This window comes from the organism of the source record quoted next, unplaced genomic scaffold, assembly GCF_019419815.1.
Source record: "Pyrus x bretschneideri cultivar Hongxiangsu unplaced genomic scaffold, Pyrus_bretschneideri_v1 Contig16, whole genome shotgun sequence".
In the NCBI taxonomy this organism is placed as follows: Eukaryota; Viridiplantae; Streptophyta; class Magnoliopsida; order Rosales; family Rosaceae; genus Pyrus; species Pyrus x bretschneideri.
In genome coordinates, this window is record NW_025999457.1 from 6,298,317 (window position 1) to 6,308,346 (window position 10,030).

Consider the following 10,030-nt stretch of genomic DNA (forward strand, 5'->3'; position numbering starts at 1 on the left):
ACGTCAATATCTTATATTAATTTTATATAGAAAGAGAAAAAAAAAGAGAGAATATGAGAGAAGAGGAGAGAAGGGGATGAAAAGAGGAGGAGAGTGAATTCTAGTCCTATATGGTGTGACATGGGCTTTCCTTTTTCGAGTTTATTACTTAGTGTCTGTAGACGTCTTGTGTGGTCAAAGTTTTCTAATGAAATATTGTTTCTTCTAACAAAAATTAAAATATTAGCTCTCGTTACAGCAACTGTAACATAGTCTTCAAGTTCATTTTCGACATAAACCTTAACTTCGATAAAACATTGTATCTATACTGATAATAATATATTTTTGTTGGACTTACATCGCTAGACAAATACTATTGTTTATGATGAATCTAAACATCACATGTTAGGTTAGGATCAACATGATCAATGGTTCGGATCCGCAAACGAAAACATATGAACTCATGTTGTCGGATAAAAGAACATTTCCTCAAGCATGTATTATTTAAAATTATAAATTGGTAGTGAACCAAAGGTAGATGGAGCTAAATCTGGTAGAGAAAATGGTTTCCCTGCACTATTTTTCTCCTCATGCACACTTTTGTTATTTTTGACATTTAAATTGAATAACGCAAATGAAAACAAAAAACAAAAATAATAAATAACGGTGTGAGAATCAGCAAGAATGGTGGGCATAAACTTTTTCTCCTTTGTTAATTTCACAACAAGACAAAGACACACTTCCAAAACACAACCATGCTTTTGAATTATCATCAATGTTATCTTTAAAGTTTAAAGAAACACCGACCTTTTCCACATCTCTTTGATCTCTCTGTCTCTCTCTCTAGTATCTTTTTATTCTTGCAACTGCCAGGTAAGATCGACTTTGCTGAAAGACAGTGAAGAGGGAGTGAGAACAAGAGTTTGCTTCAAAGCTAGAATTGATGGGGGCGTCAACTTGCATTACTTTTAATGGTGCAATTCTACTACTTTCCAACTATTGATCTCCTTTTGAACTACACAACTCCTACTAATTGTCTACCACTTAACAAGCAAAAAAGCTGCTGGCCTCACACAACCCACAAACACAAATTAAACCCAAAACCCCCAAACACTCAGATTGAAAATCATCAAAACTATATATCGAAATTCCAATGATTGTATTCAATTAAGGGTTACAACTCTTAATTATAGATAGAGATGAAGAAATTAAGATGGTGAGGCAAGGAAGAGGAGGAAGAGAAGAAGAAATAATGGGTTCCAGATGCCAAGACTGTGGGAATCAATCAAAGAAGGAGTGTGTGTACATGAGATGCAGGACTTGCTGTAAGAGCAAAGGGTTTCACTGCCAAACTCACTTCAAAAGTACTTGGGTTCCTGTCTACAGAAGGCGCCACGCTCATCACCAACAGCTTCCTTCTACTGATCCACAGCACCCAACTCACCTTCATCAAGGGCACAACTACAACCCTAGGAGGACAGCAGCTGGACACGTCATCATCAATCCCTCTTCATCTGGTACTTGTATTACTATTTAATTCATATATATAGATCATGATTTTTTCTTGAGGAGATTGACGAATGTGATCTCCGTGTACTAACCCTAATAGTGTTCTTTCCCTTACTCTCACTAGCTAGTACTATCCCACTGTTTAGTAATATTGTAATTCTTTCTTCAGACAAACACATCGATATAATTTTTCCTTGATTCTTTGTATAAAATGAACATCAATTTTAATATAAATATTATTTTTCATCTTGCTAATATGGGTTGTGTATTTTAGGGCAAAATCAACATGTTAACAATTTTCCGGCAGAAGTGAATTCCATGGCCAATTTTCGCTGTGTTCGAGTGCGCTCCATGGAGGATACGGTCAATCAGCAGGCTTATCAGACAAGTATGGTAATCGGGGGGCATGTATTCAAAGGTATACTTTATGATCAAGGCCCTGATTACACTACTGCAACTGGCCAAAGTTCCAGCTCCCAGCATGTAATGAATAAGCAAACTAGTAATTTTATTAATGCTGCTGCTTCTGCTTCAAATATTACTGCTTCCACTTCATCAGCTGCTGCAGATCAAGAAGTGCCACATCATCATCAACTTCCTTCTTCATATCCGTTGATTCCTTTTAATGCTTTCATGCCTGGTACGCAATTTTTCCTTTAACCCAAAATAATGATGAGCCTTAACTAGGTTCTTTGTAATTGGTTCTTGTAATTAAAAAATAAGGATACATGATTAATTATGTAATAATAATAGTTTTCATACAATCATCCTAACCATTTTTATTTATACAGTAAAACCTCTATATATTCATAATGTTTGGTCACATCAATTTTAACTTTTTGAAGGTTATTACTTAACAGAGGTGTAGCTAAAAAGTTTAATTTTACTTGGTTTTTGTTAACTAAATTTGTATGGATACAAAGAACTACTAATGGAACACGTCAATTTCCAAGATGTAACATTGGAAAAAGAATGACACCCAATCTTAGAAATCTATTGCATATATGTATGTAGTACTCTCTTTAATGTTTCTCTATAAACATGTTTGAGAAGCTGAAAACTTTTTGGTTTCACCAAGAACTTGTCCATGTTGATGGGTATTACGTACCAACAAGCTCAAATGCGTGATATCAACTCTAAAAAATAAATTTGTCTCAAACAATTATAGAATTTTTTTTCAGTTCATCTTAAACTTTTATTCGTGACATGTCATATTTTTGTACTTACTGACAATAATTATTATATGGAGGCGAGTTTTCTTAATACAGGACTTGGAAAAATTATTACTTATTATAATGTTGAGTTTATTCCTATATATAACTAGTCCAAATGTTTTAAACTAAACTTGCAAACCAAATGATGTGGTTGTAGATGATTGGATTACTAATTAAGTGTTGATTAACACGCTTGTTTTTTATTGGTAACATATCATTTGGTTTGCAATTTGATTTAAAATATTTGGTCTCCCTAGCATTACCCGTATTCTATATATATGTTCCACCAAATATTGGAGTGTAAATAATGAAGGAGACCAAAGATCAAATCCCCTCCTTATTAAGTTATATAAATAGCAAGATACATGGTATGTGTCATTGTAGATTTATATACAGCACATTCATATATACCAAAGTAAGAAAGACATATTAAAAAAATGAAGAAGCTAGATGAGCTTTAAGTAATTAATTACATATGCTTATGTTTGTTTCAAAATTCAATGTTTACATTATGCGATGATGTTTTCTGTGATATTCTCTCTGTGAAATGTTGTTGTATGTATATCTGCATACAGGAAAATTTTGAAATTTGTCTTCTTGCATAGTTTTTTATGGTTAATTCTCATCTTCATGGTTAATATACTTGTAAAGTATAATTGTTTATGAACTTCGAAACCACTTTTCTCCAGCATTTCCGTTTCTTTGCCGGTTTGATGCAATGTCTGGAGCAGTGAAGCATGTTTTTGTTTTATAAAAATCTCAAGTACTTTGCATGTGCATCAAACTACATATATTTACACTTAACCGAAACATCCAAGAAAATGCATACATACAGAGACACGATCTCAGAGGCCTGAAGCCGTGAAGCAGCGACGCATGGCCCATATAGAATTAAAGGAATTGCTGCTCATCAAAAGCTGGTTTTGTTTATTTTAATAATTTGGATCGATATTATACAAAATTCGGAAACGTTAATTGTTATTCATTTTGCACATAATGTTTGTTATTTTTCTTGAAAAAACATTTTTTTTGCTAGAAAATAAAATTTATTTCTTGATAAAACATGTGTCTACAAGTTTCAATATCTCTATAAAGTTTCTAACAAAAAAAATATATATATGTATATATATATATATATATATCTCTCTATAAAGTGCAGCACTAACATGCATGCTTAATAATTATTCAAAGTGGGTATCATATAATTATATACTAATTTTTTTCACTGTTAGGGGAATCATAAGGTTTGGATATTTTATTATTAAAAGTACAAAAAAAAGACTCATATAATTGGAGCATCTTATTGTGAACTGAAACTTTAAGCACTAATTGATTAAACAAATCCCCATGCCTAATTTTTTTTTGAATCTTTTATGCTAAAAAGACATTCACACATTAATTATATACAGGAAAAGATATATATATACACTTCTAAATGCCACTAGCTCTGGAATATATCCTGGAAAAGGATAGAGACATTGCAGGAGTATAAACAATAAAAGTTATTTTTGATCATTGCATCGTAGTGTAGGAATCCATACTGGATTACTTGCCAATTGTAGTCATATGAAATTGAAAAAGTTGGACAAAAGGCTTCCATTCGAAGACATGTTGGCAAAGTTTGGATGGAGGAAGGAGGGAAAAAAAAAACAAATACATGCATGAGGTACGGCAATCTTTATAGCTTTCGATTAAAAGGGTTTGTAAAGAACAATGTTTGCCTACTCAAAGATGAGTAGGAACTCATACACAAAATTCTTTGTGTTCAAATCACATAGCTTTATGCTTATGATCAGAACTGTTCATATTATAAATCACACTGTAAAGATCATTTATGTAAAAAAATGAATTAAAACTAAGGTTGTTTAGTTAACCTATTCTAGCAAATACATAAACGGTCCGCAATGCTTTTACCAATTCCGTCCATTTATTTTTATACAGTTCGATGACTAAACAACCTTAGTTTTAGTTGATTTTTTACAGAGGGGATCTTTATAGAGTGATTTATAATATGAACGGTTCTGATTATAAAAACAGAGTTCTATAAATCGACAACGAATAATTTTGAGTAGGAACTCCTCCTTCTTCTTTGAGTAGCTAAGTATTGTTCGTTTATAAATTATGATTGTTTATTTTTATTCTTTTATTCTTTTTTAGGTGTTAATAAACTTTGTCATCTTGAAAGCAAAAGATACATTGAAATGCGTCATGAACCATATGCAACTGCAAGCACCAAATGAATTAAATTACCACCCAAAAGACGCCTGAAAGCATATGATATATTGCTCTTATTCTTTAATTTTACATACACATGGAGGAGAAACTATCATTTTGTTTAGTATAGAGGATTGAGTTCGAATGGAAAACATTCTAAATTCAAGGCATATTGAAGGTAGATGAGAATGATTCTTCATTTTGAGAGGAGACATGAAGAAAACTTCTCCCTTCTAATCCTCCCGAATGATTGGTATGGATAAGTTTTTTTCTTGACTAATCATTCTTCTACCTCTAAGTTGGTCATAGTTTCATTTCTTCTTTAAACATACCTTGAATTAGTATCTTATCCATCCCAATTCAATCATGTATACCAAACAAGTCCCATGAGAAGTGATAAAGGCCGGATACGGCTTCTCTCTTAACCCAATTTCCTCCTAATCTATCTAATTAATCTGTTTTTAATTACTACTGACTAACCTAGCTAGATGAACAGATATTAAAAGACGTTTTTTAATTTTCTTCATTTAAATAGTAGATTTTCACAATGAAAAATTGTATATATATATATTAATGTACTGATTTTTCAATGACAAACTATATATTACAGAAAGGCTGTTTTAATCTGTGCTTCAATTAGAAGTATAAAACAATGTTTGACCTTGTTAATCAAACTAACAAAAGTCTTCATAACTTATGTTGGAAAACATCAGCATAAAGTTGTAAATCCACAAACTAGTTAGCATATCCTTTTTTAAAGGTCTCATATTTATATAAACACTGTATACATGATCATTAAGATATTCTTATCTCTACTAGTAGCGACTGTGGAATAAAACCTAATTAATTACAAAACAGAATGTTAACCTTTGCAATTTCAACGAAAAATATGAATATTTCTGTAACCAAAACCTAGAAATGACATATATAAGTAAAATATAAATACAAACCATTCAAGTAGTGCTGTATACGATGATCAATTTGCATACCCTGTCATGGTTTTTTGCACTGCCGGCGACAATCGAGCCAACAAAACAGATTGTGAGCTTAATTTAGGTTTCATAAGGTCTTGAGTCAAAACCTCCAACTCCCATCCCCGATTTACCTTTAGCTAATTTATGTCGGATGGGTTAATTTCTGACAGTTTAATAGGATGAGTTAAAAGATTTTGAAAGATTTTGAGTTAAAAATTCTAGAGTAGTAGGCAATGTTTGAACTTTATCCTAGCAATGCATATAATACCATGAAGAAGTGCCCATCGTTCGTAAATTGCGAAACAGATTTTCATATTTTATTTTATTGATTAAGCAAATTTCACCTCCTTGTGCCAATTATATGTGGCTTTATCCTGACTTCTCTTTTATTTATTTATTTGTTTATTTAAGAGCTTAGCATGGTTAAGTAGTTCATATATGATCAGATATTATATTTTTTTATTTTTGGTTGCATATCTGATTGTTAATGATGAGTGTATTAAGTAAATGCATGTATTGTTATCATTCTCGCAAATTGGATAGTAGATTTGAATTTTTAGAATAGTAAAAAAAGCCACAAGCATGCATGTCACATACTAAGGGCCAGCTTTTTTTTCTTTTTTTCTTTTTTTTTTTCCTTAAGAAAAAAAAAACTGGGTATATTATGTTTAAAGCACAATCAACTGTAAAATCAAACATATGTTGGGGTCTCTTGCTATTCAAGATTTGGGTATTAGATGGCTTCCGTGGGCTCTTGCAAAATCTTTAAGTTGTGAAACTGGAATAATCCATGAACACGAGCACTCGAGAAAGACGATCGCCATGGTAAACATTCGATGGGGGAATGTGGTTGTTAGGAATTTTTGTTGGGAAAAAGTCATAATAAACATAATTTGAGGTTTACAAAAGTGATCATTTTGAGTAACAACGATATACTATATATCGACGACATAACGATGACATAATGATAATACAACAATGATATAATAACGAAATAATAAATACTGATCATTTTTGGAACAAAATGTTAAAATATGTTTATTGTGGTACTTGCCTTTTTTTTTTATATTAATTTTAGAGTTTATTTTTGTAAGGCAAAAGTGAACTAAAAATGATAAAAAAAATTTGGGTTTCAAAAGTTTGTGTCTTGATCCGGCAATGCAAACCCTTTACTATTTTCATATTACTTAGATATGACAGGTCAATAAAACTTAGTCCTAAAATTAGTCCACTTCGAGACGATATGCCGTAACAAACAAAGCGTAAAAGCCCAAGTAACCGTACACTTTGATGAAGAACTTATTTTTATGAATACTAGTATATAGTATACACAGTGTGTGATTTAAAATTTTTTAAAAATAAATTAAATTAATGTCAATTTACATAAAAAATTAGTGGAATGGAAGGTTTTTTTTTTTTTTTTTTGACAAACGATATTATCTACACAAAAGGGAAGGGGTCAGTTTCGTTTCCCACTGTGTTAGCAATAATGTGATTGAAATTCTCTTTTGGTGTGAATTGACAAACGATATTATCTACACAAAAGGGAGGAGGTCGGTTTTGTTTCACAATGGGTTAGCAATAATGTGGTTCAAATTCTCTTTTGATGTGAATTGAGCCTAAGACCTTCTCACTTACAAGTGAAGGGGAATACCACTAAACTGTAATATTAAATGGCTAATGGATTGGAAGTTAGAAAAAGAAGAAAAAAGTTGAAGATGAGAGAGAGAGAGAGAGAGAGATGAGGGTATTGACAAGATGACATAGCTGCGAGGTTTAGGAAACAAATAAGCAAAAACTTGTTTTGCGAAATTACTTTAATGCCCACATTTTTGTCTTTTTTAATTTTTTTTCCTTCCAATTATGTATAAAAGGATATATAGTAGTAATTCCATTGGTTTTTAGTTGCCAAACAATGTTCTATTAATATGTAATTTAGATATTTTGAAGTTTACATAAATGATAATTTTTCTGTAACGACGATATATTAATCATATAATTGACGACATAATGACAACACAACAATGATATAATGATGACATAATAAACACTAATTATTTCTACAACAAAATGACAAAATATGTTTATTGTGGCTAATTGCCCAGTTTTTTCTTTATTAAATTTTATATTTTATTTATTTATTAAGGCAAAAGTAAACTAAAAATGATAAAAATTTGGGTCTCAATAGTTTGTGGTTTAGTTTGGCAATGCACCATACCTTTTACTTTTACTATATTACTTAGTCCATGACAAGCTAATACAACTTAATTCTTAAGTTAGTCCATTCGAGACAATATACTGTAACAAACAAAGCGTAAAAGACCAAGTAACCGTATACTTCGATGACAAATTTAGTTTTATGAATATTACATGTAGCATACACACTGTGTCTGTGACTTAATCATTTTTTTTTTAAATTAAATTAAATTTATGTCATTTATGTAACATACTAGTGGATTGGAAGTTAGAAAAAGTGGAAAAAGTAGATGTGGGTGCAGATGAGAGAGAGAGAGAGAGGAGAGATAGAGAGAGTTAAATTAGGATATTCGAAAGACATGGTTGTGAGGTTCAGAAATAAACAGCAAAAACTTGTTTTGCAAAATTACTTGTCTTTTCTGATATTTTCTTTCAGTTATGCATAAAAAGGTATAATAATAATTTTATTGGTTTTGGTTTATAAACATAATTATATTAATATATAGTTCAGATACCGTATCGGTGTGAGAGTAGTTTACCTAAATTATGTGATTGTTGAGATAATTTCTCAACTAAAAGGTAAGTGTTTTCAGTAGAGTATTTACGAATTTTGAGATAAATAAATAAAATAAAACAAGAGAAGAGAGAGATGGACATAAACTGAATAAAGCTAAAGCCCCCTTCTCAATCAACTGGAAAACATCCAATAGTTTCACAGCTCAAAACTCTAGTATTCAGAATTTGGATTGCACCCACACAGTCACACTGACCTCAATCGGCCTTTTGGTTATGTATTCATTTTTATTTACCTCCTTTGGACATACAATTTTAGGTGAACTGTCAATTTAGTTTCTAAATTATCACCTAAATGAAAATTAAGTCTTTAAACTATTTATTTTCTTCAAAAAAAATCAGTCCTTAAATTATAAAAATCTACCAATTACATCCCTAATATTATATTCGAAGCTACTATATTAAATTTTCCGTCAATTTAAGTCATGTTACTTGCATGTGATACATATGGGAGGTTAGATTGGTAATTTTACATAAAAAAATGGTGTACATAACTTTAGGAGGTAAATTAGACGTTAGATTTGCTTAACTTTGGAGGGTAAATTAAACATTAGATTTGCAACCTATATGAAATGTTAAGGGCTTATAGGCGAGAAAATAACGATATTACAATCTAAAGTGTGTCAAGTGACAAAAAATTGGATAAAGTAGCTTTGAATATAATAGTAGGGATGCAATTAGTAATTTTTAATGAATTTAGGAATTTATTTTACCTAAAAAATAATTCAATGACCTAATTTTCATTGAGGTGATAGTTCAAGGACTAAATTGGCACTTCACCTTACAATTTTTGTTAATAATATTGTTGTGCCTTGTAAGTTAAATCTTCAATCCACATAGAAACCTTCAAATTACACACACATACATAATTCAAATTTGCATTGCATCTGATTAAAAAAAAAAAAAAAAGTAGAAAGCCGAATACCTTATGGCAATGTAGTATAATGGAGTAAAAAACTTTGAGACGGAAAAACTATGTCTAGAAACAATAGAAGATGGTTAAAAGTGGCATAAAAAGGCTTAATTACGGCAATATGCCTCTTAAACTCAAACTCACCTCATTTTGTATCGTAAAACGTTTTTTTTTTTTTCTCTCACTATGCTCCATAAAAAATCGGTTAAATCTTCTAATGTGACACAAATGAGAGAGGTAGTATATTCCTTTGTTGTCCCTTCCCTTCCTTCCGCCATGGAAGAGCAGCCATGGTTGCCATCTCCCCCATCGGCCACCCCTCATTCTTCTTCCTTTGCCCACTCTTCCTTCTCCATCCACTATGGGAAAGTTGATGGTTTCACCAACTGATGGCAACCCATTTTTAAAAAATCCATAACCTACTTATAACCACTGAATACTACGATCTAGTGATATTC

At 31.3% G+C, this 10,030-nt stretch overlaps 1 protein-coding gene across 1 annotated transcript; it reads left to right on the forward strand.

The window, feature by feature from the left end:
* Positions 1–766: 766 nt before the first annotated feature.
* Positions 767–2,252, forward strand: LOC103962070 (protein SHI RELATED SEQUENCE 3). The gene is made up of 2 exons (XM_009374731.3): positions 767–1,496; positions 1,763–2,252. The coding sequence occupies exons 1-2, from the start codon at positions 1,193–1,195 to the stop codon at positions 2,146–2,148; spliced, it is 690 nt and encodes a 229-aa protein (XP_009373006.2). The 5' UTR covers positions 767–1,192; the 3' UTR covers positions 2,149–2,252.
* Positions 2,253–10,030: the final 7,778 nt, after the last annotated feature.

Excerpts from the sequence above, each read along its gene's own strand:
- LOC103962070 (XM_009374731.3), top strand. The coding sequence starts at position 1,193 with ATGGTGAGGCAAGGAAGAGGAGGAAGAGAAGAAGAAATAATGGGTTCC. Across the intron at positions 1,497-1,762 it reads CATCAATCCCTCTTCATCTG|GGCAAAATCAACATGTTAAC; the intron begins GTACTTGTATTA and ends TGTGTATTTTAG.